Genomic DNA, 18,683 nt, shown 5'->3' with positions numbered 1-18,683 from the left:
ACGCAACCTGCAGCGTTCGTATCCAGAGGTATGACTGTATATTTTAATTTCTCCCTTTCGGTGAAAAAAAAAGGAAATGAAGTGCTTAACTTTGGCTGGTTATTGTTCTTCCAGTGAAATATTATGAGTGTCTATTCGGTTTCAGGTTGCTTTTTTATTTTATTTAAAAATATGTTTTCATTTCAGCGACGCTTCTTTGCTGAACTACAGTGCAACAACGACACTAGCTATATTGAGTGATGGAGACAAACTGGATCATGCAGATGTGTTCCTCTTAGCTCTGACATTGGTGAGTTGCTTCTTTCCCTGAAGTTACTCATACAGTATAATAAAGGTGTTTTCTTCTTCTTTTTCAATATGCATATGCAAAGCACGCATATTATGTTACCGACACCATCAAAATCAGGTCAAGCCTCAGATTTTCATGCTTTTCACTCCGATAGCATATCCATCCCTTAAAAAAAAAAGATTTTATTTTTTAAATGGCATTTCTCCTGTGGGTCGAGTCAATGAATTTATAATTTCTGCAAGCTTTAAACATTTCACCAATGAAATAATGGGTCGTGTCTCATGCTCCACATGCCTGGCTCCACTGTTGCAATGGGATTTTTATTTCCTCCCCTGTGTGCTCCAACCCTCTGGAGCTGATTTTGAGGGTGCATGAAGGGGCTGGAGGCAACAGGAGAGGGAGAGGAAGCTCTGTGCATGCACAAGATCTGTGGCGGCGGCCGTGGAACAGCCACATTTCACAGAACCCACTATTATTTCTGTTCCTTAAAAAGTGAATTCCAGTTGCAAACTGCAGTGGAAAGTCATTATCTCACAAGGAAATCGGTCTTGTTAAGTTTTAGTTAATTGTGGGAATTAAATCAATGAATAGATCTCATTTGCATAAATCTGCATACGAACAAAAAGTGTTTCCACCACCTGCTTATTTAAGCTGGCACAGGCATATGACTACATTTAAAAGAGTCATGCCTTCTGTGCAGGAGAAATGGTGGAAGGGTAGAGTCTTGTAAGTTATGCCCAATGGTTTTTACAGGTACACGTATTAACCTCTTTTAAAAAATCTCCGCCCAGTTTGTTGGAAGATGCCTCTTTAATTGCTTGAAATATTTGCACCACTTATTCTAACTAATTAATCGATGAAATACTGCAACCCTCCTGAGAACGGTGGCAATTTCTTTCTCCCTTTCTATTCAGATTTTTGTCACGGCGGTTCCGGACGAGAATGCAACCAAGGACGGCTATATAAAAGGGGATGCGAACGAAACCGAAGATATCTTTGCACTAAGCATAACTGTGATAAAATCATGACAGCACAGTTTGAATGTTACCAGAAAATTATGCAAACATCTTCTAAAAAGAATGAAGGTAAAAAAAGAAAGAAACCTGAAATGTTATTTTTTTTAAAGAATGAACAAACCCATATATTCTGAATGAAAGCATTGTATCTGTTGTTACTTAAAATTACATTCTGAAAAACAAAGGCAATCCCCATGCAAGCATATATCTCATTCAAACCACTGTAATTATAGAATTCTAGAATTGTAGCCAGTGCCAATGCAGGAAACCGACTCGTACAGTCTTCCTGGTAGGATGCCATCCAGCCTTCGCTTAAAAGCACTCTTGATGCCTTAGGTACCGTACTTTTCCGTGTATAAGACGAGTTTTGTTTTTTTTACTGTAAAACAATGTTCAAAATTGGGGGCCGTCTATACACGGATAGTGCGGAGGGGGGACTGGAGATTGGTTGCAGCCGCGAGCAGGAGGTTGTCAGCGGCGAATTGGGTAGGTGATTGGTGGCTGCGGCAAGGGCTGCTGTGGATTGGCTTCTGCTGCGACAGTTGTGCGTGCGTTTGCCGGCTGCTGGTGGCGAGCGGGCAGACGCTTTGTGGCTTTCGTGACGGGTGTGATTGGCAACGTTTGTCAGTCTGGTGAGTGATTTTCGGGCATTCCTCCCCCCAAAAAAGCTCAACAACTATGGGCAACCCTCCCCAAAATAGGGGGCGTCTTATACATGGAAAAATATGGTATTAAGGATCCCTTGCAAACAGTTCAGAGGAGGAGAAAAGAACAAGGAGCAAACAAACTCAGGGAGTTGAAACTGCAGCACACTGTTCATGAATTGCATATTTTTAGAAATTATCCTAATTAAATCAGGGTTTTGAAAGGATGGAACGCAGGTCTCAGCAAATCAATGAGACCTAAAAGAAAAGGGACCGTGCAGACCCTTCACCCGTGATTTTGCAGAGCAAACCAGTTTGTAATGTAGCTTCACTCTAGCATTCTGCTTCATATAGATATTGAAATTTTCCATTTTCAATTTAAAATACTCATTTTACTCCTTAAGATATCAATGACTTCCCTTCTTCTCTTTCCATGGTTCATTTTACATATCATAAATCTCTGCAGATTTTACAAAAACTATACAGTCGTACCTCGGTTACAAACACCTCGGGTTACAAACTCCGCAAACCCGGGAAGTATTTCGCCGCACGTGCGCGGTTTGCACAAGCGCAAAGTGTGACAATTGTGCTTTGCGACATGCGCAAAATGGCGCTTCGGGTTACTACCATTTCGGGTTACGAACTGCGTCCCGGAACGATCATGTTCGTAACCCAAGGTACCACTGTACTAACTTAGTATTCATTATTATCCCATCAAAACTTGTTTACACTTTATCTTATGCTGCCAGCGTTTCCAACTGTATACAATCATTTCCCATATATTCAATCAATGTTTTCAATCGTCTTTAAATGCATGTTCTTCTTGTTCTCTTATTCTATATGTCAGGAATGTCCAACAGGTCGATTGCGATCTACTGGTAGATCCCTGTGAGGTTTCGGTAGATCGCGGTCGATCTCTGGCTCCCTTTCCTTAGTGTCACTTAAACTGACTCCTGCCATGCCCCTCACCCCACCCTCCATTGTTGTATGATCTCTGGAAGGGAAGACGGAGTCTCTCTGGCTGCTGTTTTGATCCAAAGCAATCTTTCTGTGAGTGACTATACCCCTTTGTCCCTTGCTTTTACTCCCCCCCCCCAAAAAAACACGGAACTCCCTTCCAAAAAAGCTTTTTATAACCCTAAAAACAGGGCTTTTCTCCTCCCATGAAAAGCTCAACAACTTTGAGCTGAACCCGCCAAAAATGGGGGTACATCACTGTCTGCTTTTAATTCTGAAAGTAGATTGTAGTCTCTTGAGAGTTGGCCACCCTTGCTATATGTTAAGTCTATGATTGTGCATATTCTGTGAACTGAAGTTGCCATTCTTCTTTAGTTGGGACCTTGCTTGTTTTCCATTTGGGGGCCAGTGCTTTTTTCTTTACAAAAAAATGTTAGAGGTACTCTCATTATCCTACTCATATTGAAATACAGTGGTGCCTCGCCAGACGAATTTAATTTGTTCCACGGGTCTTTTCTTATGACGAAAAATTCGTCTAGCGAATCCCATAGGATGCATTGAATTTTTTTTTGAATTTTTATTTGCCCATAGGAACGCATTAATTGAATTTCAATGCATTCCTATGGGAAACCGTGATTCGCTAGACGAATTTTCGTAAAACGAATTTGTCTAGCGAGGCAACCTCCGCTAGAAAAAACCTTTCGTTAAGCGGAAATTTCGTTAAGCAGGGCATTCGTTAAGCAGAGCACCACTGTACTGGCCCTCAATGAGGCCAAACTTAGATTCACAAAATGTTTAGGGGTATGCGTACCCCCGCGTACCCCCAGAAATAAAGCACTGTTTTGAAGTTAATGGCATTCTGCTTCTTGGCCGTGCTAGCGTTCAACACTAGGGTGACAGAGCTTCAAGAGCTCCCAGTAATCTATAGATACTCAAGAGGATATGTTAATGATGGTTGAAAGCCCAGATGAAACAGGTGTAGTCATGGGGGGAGATTTTTTGTTTACCTCAAAAGCAGATATGTAGCCATTGCTACAGTATACCTGAAGGAGCATCTCCACCCCCATTGTTCAGACCCAGACACTGAGATCCAGCACCGAGGGCCTTCTGAAGCAAACCTACAGGGAACCAGGCAGAGGGCCTTCTTGGTAGTGGCCACCCTTCCATCAGAGATCAAGGAGATAAACAACTACTTGACATTAAGAAAACACCTAAGGCAGCCCTGTTTAGGGAAGTGAGTGCTCCCTGGAAGGACAGATCGTGAAGCTGAGGCTCCAATACTTTTGGCCACCTCATGAGAAGAGAAGAATCCTTGGAAAAGACCCTGATGTTGGGAAAGATTGAGGGCACTAGGAGAAGGGGACGACAGAGGACAAGATGGTTGGACAGTGTTCTCGAAGCTATGAACATGAGTTTGACCAAAACTGCGGGAGGCAGTGCAAGACAGGAGTGCCTGGTGTGCTATGGTCCATGGGGTCACGAAGAGTCGGACACGACTAAACGACTAAACAACAACAACATTTTAATGTATTTTGGTACTTGTTGGAAGCTGCCCAGAGTGGCGGGGAAAACCCAGCCAGATGGGCAGGGTAGAAATAATATAAAATAATAATAATAATAAATCCATTGGACTTGCTCCAAAGGTCAGCTTCCTGCAACGGAAGGAGTCCTTCCGTCAAAGGAAGTCTCCTTCCGCGGGAGGGCATTACTCATGTCCAAGGAAGGGCTCCTTGGGATGACTTGGGATTCAACAACTTCATAACTTCTTCTCTCATCTTTTGCGTAGGTCCTCATTGCAATAGGACATGGGACGGCTGGTTGTGCTGGGATGATGCCGCTTTGGGGAAAACAGTCGTCCAGAACTGCCCTGATTACTATCAGGACTTTGACCCCTCAGGTAAATCTCTGCCAATGAGGAAATGTATTAAATGTGAATGAGTCTCACGGATACTATGAGGAAGATGCTGTTTGTGGGTGCTGCTCTTGTGCCTTTCTAAAGCCACTCTTTTACCCATTCAAGACCAGACTAGAACATTGGTTCCTTCACATTGTACCAGGCAGAGGGCCTTCTCGGTAGTGGCGCCTGCCCTGTGGAATGCCCTCCCATCAGATGTCAAGGAAATTAACAACTGCCTGACTTTTAGAAAACATCTGAAGGCGCCCTGTTTAGGAAAGTTTTTAAAGTTTGATGTTTTATCATTTTTTAAATATTCTATTGGGAGCTGCCCAGAGTGGCTGGGGAACCCAGCCAGATGGGTGGGGTGTAAATAATATATTATTATTATTATTATATTATTATTATTATATTATTATTATTATACCTAACTACAGATGGGGAAATGGGTCAATTTAAGTTTTCCCCCGCTTCTCATTTTCGAGTCTTAAGTTTGGTTCTTTGCATTCCCACATCACTTTGCATTTTTTAAAAAAGATTTTTTTTAAGTGCCTTGCTTGGCTACCGAACTATATTTAGCTTTATATTTAGTAAGTTCTGTAGGCCGGAATATATTGTGCACTTTATATCTTGATGCTGAAATGCCAAACCAGGGCAGAATTGTCATTCACCCAGAGCTGACACAACCAAGGTTAGGACACTAGGACAGCCAAGCAGTTTGCTCGAAGCCTCCTAAACTGTACTGGAGCCGGAGGGTGAGCGTGGCTCCAGCAAGACCACCTTGTGCCTGTGATTTGAAGCTTGGTCTTCACATTCCTAACCTCACATCACAGCTTGGCTGGAAAACCAGCAGCCTAAATAATGTAGTTTGAACTTTGTGCTCAATTCAACAGTTATTGGACATTTATGCCCTTAAATTTGTAATATCCCATAGGGCAGTGCGTGTTTGATTTATCTGAAAGTTGTCATGATTATATCCAGGATGCAATTACGTATGTTTACAACCCACTTTAATGCATGTTTCTCTATTTCAGTGTGAGTGCACAGAACCTTTGTGCTGTGTTATTGCGTCATTGCAACCATAAATGATATATTCACATTTACTTCCCAAGTCAAATAATGAGCTAGATCAGGGTTGTTGCTTTTTTCAATTTCTCTGAAATTTTGACATCATCTTTTATTTTTCTACATCTACTTGTTTAATACAGAGAAGAAACAAGAGTAATGACTATGTGTGTGTTTTCCCTCTCCTTAATTTTCCTTAACAAGAGAAAGTTTTTAAGACCTGTGAAGTAAATGGGCAATGGTTTGTGCATCCCGAAAGCAACAGAACATGGACAAACTACACACGCTGTAGTTTAGGAGTAAGCGAAAAACTGAAGGTAGGCTGAAAAATGAATATTATCGGGGAATGGGATCCATTTCAAAAGCACATGGAACCGATGCTATTATGGCATCGTGCCCCTTTTGATATGCAACCTTTGTTTTTCACTGCCTTTGTATTTCAGGGAAGTTTGAAATGCATGTAGTATTTTATCAAATGGTTACTACTCATGGGTAGGCAAACTATGGCCCGAGGGCCGGATTCGGCCCAATCACCTTCTAAATCCAGCCTTCGGACGGTCCGGGAATCAGCGTGTTTTTTACATGAGTAGAATGTGTGCTTTTATTGAAAATGCATCTCTGGGTTATTTGGGGGGCATAGGAATTCGTTCATTCCCCCGCCCCGCCCCCCCCAAAATAGTCAGCCATTGCACACACACACGGATGACAGCATATATGCCGATGACAGCTTCACAATTGGGAGTCGGCAGGGGGGTGCCTAGACTGACCCACTGGTGTGGACAAGCAATGGGTGGCTTAGAAGCACATTGGACCTTACTGATGTGCACCACATCGTGCAAATGCGACTTGAAACACAATGGGAGGGGGGGGGACAACTTTGCTGGTTTTAAGCCAGTAATGTGTATATAGCCTAAGATGGCAGGGCAGCAAAAATAGGAAGGAAGGAAGGCTGATGGCTTACTGAGCTAGGGACACGCGTGGCGCTGTGGTCTAAACCAATGAGCCTCTTGGGCTTGCTGATCAGAAGGTCGACAGTTCGAATCCCCATGACGGGGTGAGCACCCATTGCTCTGTCCACCTAGCTCCTGCCAACTTAGCAGTTCGAAAGCACACCAGTGCAAGTAGGTACCGCTGCGGTGGGAAGGTAGATGGTGTTTCCGTGCGCTCTGGTTTCCTTCACAGTGTTCCGTTACTCCAGAAGGGGTTTAGTCCTGCTGGTCGCATGACCCGGAAAGCTGTCTGTAGACAAACGCCAGCTCCCTCAGCCTGAAAAGCGAGATGAGAGCTGCAACCTCATGGTCACCTTTGACTGGACTTAACTGTCCAGCATCCTTTACCTTTACCTTTTACCTACTGAGCTTAGTAGACCAGTGCCCCATTCACTATAATGCACCACCAGCCTAGTGGCAGTGATTATTAAAGAGCGCTGGGCCATTCTGCCCACTGGTTCCATGGAATAGGCAAGAGGACAAATTCTACCAATGAGCATTTAAGAGTGAAGCACCCTGCACCCTGTCCCGGCATCCTAATCTTCAAGCTGTTCTGTTGAATGGAGCATAGCCAACTAAAAGGTGTTTGATGTTTGGGAAGCGCATTTTGTTTAATGACAGCTTGAGACCCATGAAGTTCCTATTGGGTTACAGTGCAGTTGGTCTCATGGATTTTGCAAGGTCTATAAATATAGGCCTCGATCACCCCTGTGGCTTCCTTGCAAGCCGGATTTTGTGTGTGTGTGTGTGTGAGTGAGAGAGAGAGAGAGAGAGAGAGAGAAAGATTTAACCTGCTAAGTGCTCATGATCTCAAAGTTACATGAGGACCTTTTGTAAAATAAAGGGTGGAGAAGCAGGCATGCAGCAATCTCTGTTTAGAACCAGCCTGCACCTCTTGCATACCTACCAAGTTCCGGCCTGAGAAATAAGGGACCGGACCGGAAGTAGCAGACCGGAAGTAGCGCTGCCGCCATTTTGGAACTGGGCGGAGCATGCTCAGAAGCGACTTTTGATGCTGCTTTGCCCAGTTCCAAAATGGCCGCCACGCCAGAAGTCGCACTGCAGCCATTTTGGAACTGGGCAGAGCTGCATCAAAAGTTGCTTCTGAGCATGCTCCGCCCAGTTCCAAAATGGCCGCCGCGCCAGAATAAACCGGGGAAAACAAAAAAATCCGTTTTTTTAGGTGAGAACAGCTAGAAAAACGGGGGTTTCCCGGGGAATACGGGAGACTTGGCAGCTATGCTTTTGTGGTCCTCAGAATTGAGCATAGCCTCACATACCCTAACCCAGGGGTCAGCAAACGTTTTCAGCAAGTGGCTGGTCCACTGTCCCTTGGACCTTGTGGGGGGGCTGGACTATATTTTTTTGGGAGGATGAACGAAGTCCTATGCCCCACAAATAACCCAGAGATGCATTATAATTAAAAGGACACATTCTACTCATGTAAAAACATGCTGATTCCTGGACTGTTCGCAGGCCCTGATTTAGAAGGCGATTGGGCCGGATCCAGCCCCCGAGCCTTACTTTGCCTACCTATGCCCCTAACCCATGTTTGTGCAACCTGCAAAGTCTCTGAAGACGATTCCATCTGTGCTTAGAAGTCCCAGTAGCCAGAGGCAGGCCAGAGGCAGGCCACAATAGCCAGAGGCAGGCTCTGGTTCATCAGAATGGCTCACAAGTTACCCAGGCCAGATTTTAAAGTGAATACGTTTTTGGGACTTGTGTTGATCATGGAGGCCAGCTCTGCTTTCCGGCACAAGGGGCAGAAGCAGCCATCGGCAGAACTGGACTAGTCCTTAGAATGCCTCACCAACACAGAACCTGGGAATCTCCCAAAGAGAGTTTTAGGGACTGAGCAGAGTTATGGGATCTCCCAGGCAATGTCCTAAGTGGTTTATTCTGAGAACCGCAGCATAGTCTCTTAACCGCTATTTGCCAATCGGTGAATTTCACAAACAGATGCAAGAGATGCCACTCCAAGCTTGATACAGATGTGATTAATTCAGAAATATATATTCCGCCATTTACCATGAGTATCAGATTATCTCATCTGCATTTGCACCAGCTTCCATTTATTTCTCCTTTTCTCTCTTTTTTTATAAAAAAATAACACTGGTGGAAAAGTATCAGTTCAGTATGTCAATCACAGTTTATTTAGGTGTCTTTCATTTGCCGTTTTAAGATCCTCTTGCGGCACACATGGATTTCATCGAAGCACTTTAGAATCACGCTCATTTGCAGAACATTCATAATGGGCTCAATATGAGATGAATCAAGTTTAATGCATAGCTGTACTCAATAAAGTAAACTCACGTTATGCAAGAGCAGACAAGTATTTTATTTTATTTTTTTAAAAAAAAGATTGCAGTATGAAATAATGGCTGCTGTTCTCAAAATGCAGTGCCCCCCCCCCGGCTTCAAGGAAGCCACTTTGCAAATAAGCAAAGTTGAACAAGGCTAAACATTGGCATGGAGGTGGGGGGCGGGGGCTTCGGGGGTCTTTGGATCTGAAGGAGTTTATCATTTAGCCCTATATCTCGGTGTCCAATGCGCCTGACAGCAAAAAAAAATTAACAATATAGCAAAACCACATAATAAACTACTGAAAGCGGTAGCAAAAGAAAACAGATTTTTAAAAACCTGGCAATCAACAAGAAGCTCAGCGAAACGGAAAACTATCTATCGCTGGTTTGAGCTGGGGCGTAGCTTGGGTTGCTGGCACCCAGGGTGGGGCAGGGTGGATTGGGCAGCAGTTAGTCCCTTCACTGGCCAGTGTCTAATCCAGGGAGTCTTTTCTCTAAAACTAGCCCCAACCTGGCAGCAGAGATAAGGCAGAGAAACACGAAGCTGGGAGCGCCGCTATGTCGCCTCACCTTCCTGTGCTTGCAGTGAGGCGCTCTAGGCCAGGCACCCCCGAACTTCGGCCCTCCAGATGTTTTGGACTACAATTCCCATCATCCCTGACCACTGGTCCTGTTAACTAGGGATCATGGGAGTTGTAGGCCAAAACATCTGGAGGGCCGCAGTTTGGGGATGCCTGCTCTAGGCAATGCAGTTCTTTTGTGCCTTGCTCTTCCTCCCTCCTTCCTCGATGGGTGGCATTGGCGCTGTCCCCCTCCCTCCCTCTTGGCCCAGGGGTGGGGCACATGCAGGCATCCCTTCACCAGCCATGAAGAGAAGGAGGCTCTGCTAACCCCCCCCCCCAAGCCCCAAAGTCCTGGCCTGTGGCTCCGGTCTTGATGAGGAAGCCTGTCGTGAGGGCACCTGGTTGCACTCCCTCGGAAATTTGCGCCCCGGGTCACTGCCCACCATGGTACGCCACTGGGCTTAAGGCTACCATTCTTATTTGTGAGTAAGCAGCACTGAATTCATTGGACCTTTCTTCTGAATACAGTCATACCTCGGTTTAAGTATGGTACGCTTCGGTTTGAGTACTTTCATTAAGTACTCTGCGGACCCGTCTGGAACGGATTAATCCACTTTCCATTACTTTCAATGGGAAAGTTCGCTTCAGGTTAAGTACGCATCAGGTTAAGTACGGACTTCCGGAACCAATTACACTGATACCGTGTTTCTCCAAAAATAAGACACCGTCTTATATTTATTTTTCCTTAAAAAAAAAACACGGTGGCTTATTTTCAGGGATGTCTTTTTTTAAAATTAAGTATGGTACAGTTAAGGTTAACAAGGTTAAACTGCCTATCACTATGGTTTATTTTCGGGGTATGGCTTATTTACGGAGAAACACGGTACTTCGGGTTAAGTACGCTTCAGGTTGAGTACTTCACGGACCTGTCTGGAATGGATTAATCCACTTTCCAATACTTTCAATGGGAAAGTTCGCTTCAGGTTAAGTACACTTCAGTTTAAGTACTCCGTGGACCATGTGGAATGGATTAATCCACTTTCCATTACTTTCAATGGGAAAGTTCGCTTCAGGTTAAGTACAGACTTCCAGAACCAATTGTGTACTTAAACCGAGGTACCACTGTACTGTATACTGTCTTAGTTTCATGATGCTAGCCGCCATGAGCCCAGCTCCAGCTGGGGATGGCGGGGTACAAATAAAAAATTATTATTATTATTAGGCATGTGTAGGATTGCTCCCTGAAATGAGGGAGGAAATGAGGTGCTTGGAGGGGGATATGTAAAGACATGAGGCCGCCACTGAACCTGCCCTGCCTTCATGCCCACCAGTCTGATGGTTCTTAATGGTGACTCAGGTAGCCCAACCATGGAAGCTGGTTTTAGGACTCTAAACGTGCAGGCCAGGAATGGGAAAACTGTGGCCTCTGGATATTGCTGGAAACCAGCCAGTCTGGTCGGGGATGACGGGAATTGTAATCCTACAACTCCTGCAGGACCACAGATTCCCTGTCCCTAGTGTAGACAGTCACAGAGTAGAGAGATGAACTAATGCTAATATCCTATTTTGTACTAGCCGTGTTACCTTGGAATGCTTTGTACCTATTTAGTTCATGGGATTTGGGGTTTCATCTTCTTCTCTGTGTTTTATTGCAGACAGCTATGAATTTGTATTACCTCACTATCATTGGTCATAGCCTTTCAATAGTTTCACTTTTGATTTCCCTTGGCATATTCTTCTTTTTTAGGTAAGTATAATTCTATTTATATTTTGCTCTTCCCCTGACTTTATATAGTTTTATTATTATTGGGGGGGGGACACACTAATAAATCACCATGACATATAAATCATTCCATTTCTCACATCTAAAATTATTTTGAACAACTATTGGCAATGATGACTGTCATTTTTTTTTAATTTTTACTGATGCATTCACATTTAACAATGTTTGAACATTCATTTATCAGCTCAGTACAGTCATACTCCATGTTATGTCTGCTGCAGGTTACGTCCTTTCGGGTTGCGCTCTGTGCCAAACCCAGAAGTACTGGAACGGGTTACTTCCGGGTTTGGCACGCACGCATGCACAGAAACGCTAAATCGCTCTTTGCGCATGCGCAGAAGCACCGAATCACAACCCGCGCATGCGCAGATGCAGATCACGTTCACAACCCGAGCATCCACTGTAAGCCAAAATATGAATGAATCTCTTCCATGCCCATACGGCTTCATTGCTCCTCCCTTCATAGCCTAAGCAATGAAACCGGGAAGCCATAGTTTCATGTTTTATCCTAGCCAGGAAACTATGGTTATCAGTATTAGAACAAACTAGGAACTTAAACCATGATCTGAAGTTGTTTTAATGCCATGGCTTGTGCTGAAGTGCAGTAGCCATAGTTTCCCAACTTGGATGAAACAGGAAACGATGGTTAGTTGGAAGCTTCCTAGTTTGATTGCTTGTACTACAAAGGAAAGTGCACAGGCAAAATGCTTGCTCCTTTCTTGGTTTACTGTATTCCAGCATATAACTGCATTGCTACTGTTGCAAATGTCTTGACCATCCACATTAATCTCCTCTTGTGTATGTTTAATTTCAGGAGCCTGAGTTGCCAGAGGATCACGTTGCATAAAAATCTCTTTTTCTCTTTTGTTTTCAACTCCATCGTTACAGTCATTTCTCTCACGGGAGTTGCCAACAACCAACAGCTGGTTCATCATAATCCAGTAAGTGGGCAAGCCTTTGGTTGTTTTACTGCTTCATAAGTAGCAGCATTCCAGTCTCAAAAGTCTGATAGGCAGTGCAAGTGTGTCTTTTTCCAGCAGAAGTAATTAGATGGCGAATTTGATACCTACAGATTAGATGGAGGGCAAGGTGGGGCTGCTCTGCTTTACCTGACCTCCCTCCAGCTGAGTCACTGCTGCGTACCAGGATGGAGACTGGAAATGGCCAGGTTGGTGCAGTGCTAATGCGCCAGCAGAATCAATCCGGTCCTCATGCCAGTGCATTTGCACCATGCCAACCTCATTGCCACCTCGTCCCTGCCCCTATCCATCCTGGGGCCTCCTGACCTTCAGATCGTTGGAGAGCTTAGATGGCTGCATGGCAAGAGGACACAATAGGAAACTTTCCTTTTGCAAGTTTATTTTAGTACCCAAGCCTATAGCATGAACACGGCACTTGAAAGTTACAAACGTATCTATTTCAAAACATGGCAGTTCGGAGAATTTTTTTAAAAAAAATTCTTCACATTAAAATTATTGCCCAAAACAAGTCTTATGTAGTTGTTTCTACTTATTATTACACTTGACATTGTTCTGCTGGTATTTTCCCCCCGTAGGTCGGATGCAAAGTGGCTCAGTTCTTCCATCTTTATTTAATGATCTGCAATTACTTCTGGATGCTCTGCGAAGGCATTTACCTGCACACGCTCATTGTGGTGGCTGTATTTGCAGAAAAGCAGCACTTACTGTGGTATTACCTTCTCGGATGGGGTATGCTATTTTCCTCCTTCTTTTTCCTCTTCTTAAATCCCAAAGATGTGCCATTAATATCCGCTGGAGAGCGCAAGCATAATGGTGCTTTCATTTAAGAGTTTTGCAATGCCATGGTTGAAGCAAGGCTGGCCCGAAGCACATGGTTCAGGCAATGGGTTGAGACGGGTGACAGATTGTGTGCCCAACACCCTCCCATCCACCAAACACAAGGCCACCTCCAAATGGGTGGCTGGCCGGCCTGCTGCTCTTGCCATTGCCCATCTGGTTGGCCCATCTAATGTCAACTCCTGCTACTCCTCCCAACCCCCTAACTGTCAAGGACTGGGCAGTATGCCACCTTTCCATAGTTGAAACTATGCTCAAGGTGGCTCACAACCATAGCTGCCAAGTCTCCCGTTTTCCCCGGGAAATCCCCGTTTTTCCAGCTGTTCCTAGCTGAAAAAACGGATTTTTTGTTTTTCCCCAGTTTATTCTGGCGCGGCGGCCATTTTGGAACTGGGCAAAGCAGCATCAAAAGTCACTTCTGAGCATGCTCCGCCCAGTTCCAAAATGGCGGCAGCGCTACTTCCGGTCTGCTATTTCCGACCCGGTCCCTTATTTCTCTGACAGCAACTTGGCAGGTATGCTCACAACATGATAAGGTTTGCACAATTACAAACATAACAGGAGTCATAAACAATAAATAAAACACATCAAAAAGTACGCAACCTAATGGAAACAATTTCCACATAAATCATGAGATCTAAAACTAAAGATACAGCAATAATACCGGTATCAATAACAGCAACAGTTTCTCAACCCCCCATAAACAAGACTCCAGCCGAAGAATCTGTTCAATAGCCTCAGCTTTTGTAGCTGGAGTCAGTCCGCACTCCACTCTCCCAGGCCAGATGGGGAAAGGGCCTGTGGGGCAGGGTGCGGGGCTTCCAGGGATCACAGCCAAGATGGTCTCATTTAAAACAACACAGATAAAAACAAAAACAATTTAAAAGAGGAGCCCTCGGTGCTCAGCAACAGCTGCAGTCCTTGTGAAGCCTGGCGAGCCCTGCTCCAAGCCAGGTGGAAAGAGGGAAGGGCGGGGCCTTTCAGGCCCTCAACAGGTAGTCCTCCTGGTCATGTCAGGGGCTGGGCAGAGGAGGAGGAGTGACGGAGACCACTGACCCTTCCAGGGAGGAGGAAAAGGAAGACAGTATAGATTTACAACAGGGGTTTGCGGAAGTCACAGCTCAGAGGCAGGTGAGGGGGAAAGTTGGGGAATTGTGGGAGAGCCGGAGCAGCTGGCTGACATGTTGTCCCTAGAAAGTATTCCAGACCCTCCATCTCGCAGAACTTGGTGAGCCTTAAAAGTAGAAGAGCAAGGAGCTCAAAGACAGAGGGCACCCGTAGAGGAGGCGATGATGATGATGAATGAGGAAGTGGGAGAGACGGGGAGGTGGAGATTCCCTTGGGACAACGCCATTATCCAAGAGGCTGGGTTCTATAGCCCCTCTCTGCAAAGCTTGAAATAAAAAAGGACTGGAAGAAACTTTTCCTTGTCTTTATACTTTCCCAAGCAACCAGCCGGGAGCCGCTGACAGCACCTGACAGAAACTGCTGCTCCCTCCCACCCCAGCCTGCTCACTCACTTGCTCCTCTTGTGGCGGATAACAGTCTTGGGCACTCCATGCATCCCTCTAAGTCAGAGCTTTCTAAACTGTGTGTCGTGACACAATTAGTATGTCAACAGCAATGTGTAGGTGTGTCGCGCGAACGCTCCCCGTGCTCCTCCCCGGGCTGAAAAAATGAAAAGGGGTTAGTTTAACCTCTGGTTTGCTAGCAAAACTGAATCGCTGTGTCGTGAAATTATGCCTGTCTAAAAAGTGTGTCAGCAGCGTGAAATGTTTGGAAAGCTCTGCTCTAAGTGAGTTGAGATCACCTCAGGAGATCCTACACCACAACCGCTCTGTTGCTGCAAGTAGTTTAATTTCAACATCTTTTTTCCTCATATATTCCTCATTTTAAAATGGCTAATCAGAATAAAAATACAGTGGTACCTCAGTTTAAGTACACAATTGGTTCTGGAAGTCTGTACTTAAACTGAAGCGTACTTAACCTGAAGCAAACTTTCCCATTGAAAGTAATGGAAAGTGGATTAATCTGTTCCAGATGGGTCCGCGGAGTACTTAAACTGAAAGTACCAAAACCGAAGCGTACTCAAACCAAGGTATGGCTGTAAATGTGTGGTCCATGGCAGGCCACAATAAATCAATAAGGAATGAATCCTAAAAGCAATGTAAAAAAACAAAAAAGCAGGGGGAATACCCCCAGGGGAGGGATTTACTAAATGCAAGTTATATATCCACATAAGGGACGCAATCCCAATGCCGTTGCCACTCACCTTTGAACAGTTTTGTCACTTTACATTGTAATTTGCGGGTGTCACTGCAAAGCAGTGGAGGTGCCCTAAGGGTGAACTTGTCCGTAATTCCTCACTCTGAGGAGGAATCTCTAATTCAGAAGGTTTGCACAGTGGGTGGGGGAAGAATGGCAGCAGCAGTTGGAAGAGGGAAGGATATGGGAGAAATATCAGTAATTGATCAGGCAGAAGGAGGGGCAGTGTTGGCTGAGGAAGTGGCAACGACTCTCTCATCCAGGACATGGATGGGATTTCAAAGGTAGAATTGAAGTCCAGGGGGAATTTCTGAAAGGTGGCACTTTGTCCTGGATCTTAGGCAAGTCAAACTTTCGGGGTGTCCTGGTTTTTACTTATTGAAATATCTGTGTTCAAGAGAGAAAGTCGGAAGTTGGCAGCCCTTCTGCTTTGCTCTCTCTTGTAGCTAAGAAATAAAACCAGAGTCAACTTAAGAATGTCAATCTTCTTTGCCCCTTTGTTTTTGTCTGGCGAATAAACCTTTGCCATGGCATTTAGGCAGCCATCTTTATCTTGGCTAAAAAAGACAGTGCACATTTAAGCCTAATCAGGAAACAGCTCCTCTTTTGTGGAGAGAAAAAATAGTCTTCTATTGTGAAAAGGCATTCAGGGGTAATTATTCATTGTTTCTGATCTCCGAGGTGTTTATACAGGAATGAGTGTTTGTTTTCAAAGAAGTCTCGCCATTCCTAAGGTAGGAGGTCGAACCAACTTCTATTTTTCCAGCAGTTCCTCTTGACCTGCTTTGTTCTCAGAGGAAAGCAAAAAAAAATTATTGAGATGAAAAAACCTGATGCGGAGAACAGTATTGAAGACTGTAGGCTGAAATTTCTGAAGTTAATCCAGTTAGCTTTGGGGGCTTTTCTGTTTAAAGAAAAATTAGACCCATGTGAACTGCCTTATCCCTGTGAGCATAAACACTGGGGAACCTGATCCACAAAAAAGAGCCAGATTCAATTTGGATTTAAGATGGCTCCTGGTCCTATCCCATGAGCCCTTTTGGTGACTCAGTGGCCCGTAGTGTTCTAGTTGCTTATGCCCCTCCCTCTTTGAATTTTAGTTTGTTTTTATTTTTCTTGTGGACCAAAACAGCTTCCATTGCTTTTTACTCTCCCAGGGTGTTCCACCTTTTATCTGCCGTGCACAGAGCATAGCTGCCAAGTTATCCCTTTTTTACAGGGATTTTCCCTTATGCTGAATAGGCTTCCTCGCGAGAAAAGGGAAAACTTGGCAGCTATGGCACAGAGACAAATTAAGCAAACACCTCCTGCTCAAAACTGCAGCATTGCAGCAGAGAGTTGGCAGAAAGTATATCAGAAGCCCAGCCTTTAAGGGACCTGGCAGGTTTGGTTATTCTTCCCTTGGGATCTGGCTTTTAGTGTGTCAGGTTCTGACCTGTGGAACTCCCTGCCTCTGGAGAGACTCAACAGGAACTATCCCCCCCCCACCTTTCCTCTTGGGGCGGGGGAATGTTTAGACAAGTCTTTACGACAGAGCTTTCCAAACTTTGCATGTTGGCGACACACTTTTTAGATATGCATTTCGTGACACACCAATTCCATTTGACTAGCATACCGGAGGGTAAACTAACCCCTTTCCAGCCTTGGGAGGAGCACCTACACAGTGCAGCCGACACACTAATGCAGGCATCCCCAAACTGCGGCCCTCCAGATGTTTTGGCCTACAACTCCCATGATCCCTAGCTAACAGGACCAGTGGTCGGGGAAGATGGGAATTGTAGTCCAAAAAATCTGGAGGAATGAAGTTTGGGGATGCCTGCACTAATGTGTCGCGAGACACAGTTTGGAAATCTCTGCTTTACGGCATGCTTTTCCCCCTTTCAACTATTCAGTATTTATTGATCTTTATTTATGTTTCTATGGATCGTTTGTTGATTTTATCCTTACGTGCTGCACTCTACCTTGCTATATATACCATATTTTTTTATTATAAGTTTGTAAGTTAATAAACACACAGCTCCTTCGGAAGCCGTTTCCAGATCAGGAGATTTAATAGCAGTGACGGCTGGGTCATCTGAGGGTTGACACCCTCGCTCCTGCCCCAGAGTGAAAACCTGGCTTGCTGTAAGCTAGATCTTTTGGTCTTCATTCTTAAGCGCCTTGCTACACCTTTAAGGCCCGAGACTGCGAGGAATCGGATGAGGGTTCCATTATGTACCATCACAGCCCTTCAGAAAGGGCATCAGAGCATGCTTAGTCGTCCTCTGAGTTGATAATACAATCCTCCTGTGACCCTTTTTCCCACGGACAAAAATGTCACCTTGGTCAAAGGAACAAACTCAGGGACCTGCCCCAGGCCAAATGCTAAAGATAATCTGAATATGATAAATAATGGTTTGGGGCATCTGTTTTAAAGTACTACGTGGGACGGCATGGTGGGTAGCTTCCGAAAATCTAATTTTGTGCTTTTCGGAACCATGTGGCTTATTTTAATTTTAAAGCTTTAATAGCTATTTAACATAGACTTCTCTGACAGCTTTGATTGATGGCTCAGATACACAGACATTATAATGAGTCACTTTTAATTAGACTCAACAGGGCTCAATGGGAGTTTGATTTATCGTCTAAAAGGTGTCAGTGTTAACATAAATGGTTTAATTTTAAATCATTCTTCATTTTAAATGTGTCTCTAACCTTACATTGGCATTATAGATTCTTTATTACTGATTAGAAGGGAACTGCAATCTAAATCAATCGAAGTTCGAAAGACTTAGCTAGTTCAGAATCTGGGGACTCATTTGTACAGCTGCAAATTAAACGTTTTAAGTCTGTTGTAAAGTGCAATATGCAAATAAGACACTAGATGGCGAAAGTGAGCTATGGCAAATTCAATGTATTTTTAAAAACGTTTTTTAAAAACACATTTTCACAAGGAGGTTTATATCTGTGTAAGGATGCTTCATTGATGCAGCACTTACAATTCACCCTGTCCATCACTGCAGGGGTAGCAAAACTTAGTGCCAGCCCATTTGTAATTTGCTTTCTTTTGTTTTGGGGAAACAAAAACAAAACAAAACAGAAACACTGAGGAAGAAAGT

The 18,683-nt window shown here is 44.4% G+C and overlaps 1 protein-coding gene across 1 annotated transcript in view; it reads left to right on the top strand.

Moving 5' to 3' along the window:
• The window catches only part of CALCRL (calcitonin receptor like receptor), an 82,184-nt gene that overhangs the window by 50,569 nt on the left and 12,932 nt on the right, over nucleotides 1-18,683 (top strand). The window contains 8 exon segments of the mRNA XM_060281269.1: nucleotides 187-289; nucleotides 1,204-1,300; nucleotides 1,303-1,374; nucleotides 4,693-4,803; nucleotides 6,070-6,182; nucleotides 11,376-11,467; nucleotides 12,318-12,444; nucleotides 13,059-13,212. Coding sequence (XP_060137252.1) covers nucleotides 187-289; nucleotides 1,204-1,300; nucleotides 1,303-1,374; nucleotides 4,693-4,803; nucleotides 6,070-6,182; nucleotides 11,376-11,467; nucleotides 12,318-12,444; nucleotides 13,059-13,212 — 869 coding nt within the window.

Source organism: Zootoca vivipara, chromosome 1, assembly GCF_963506605.1.
Source record: "Zootoca vivipara chromosome 1, rZooViv1.1, whole genome shotgun sequence".
Lineage (NCBI taxonomy): Eukaryota > Metazoa > Chordata > Lepidosauria > Squamata > Lacertidae > Zootoca > Zootoca vivipara.
Note: the sequence above shows the minus strand (reverse complement) of the source record. Positions and strands in the feature narration are given on the sequence as shown.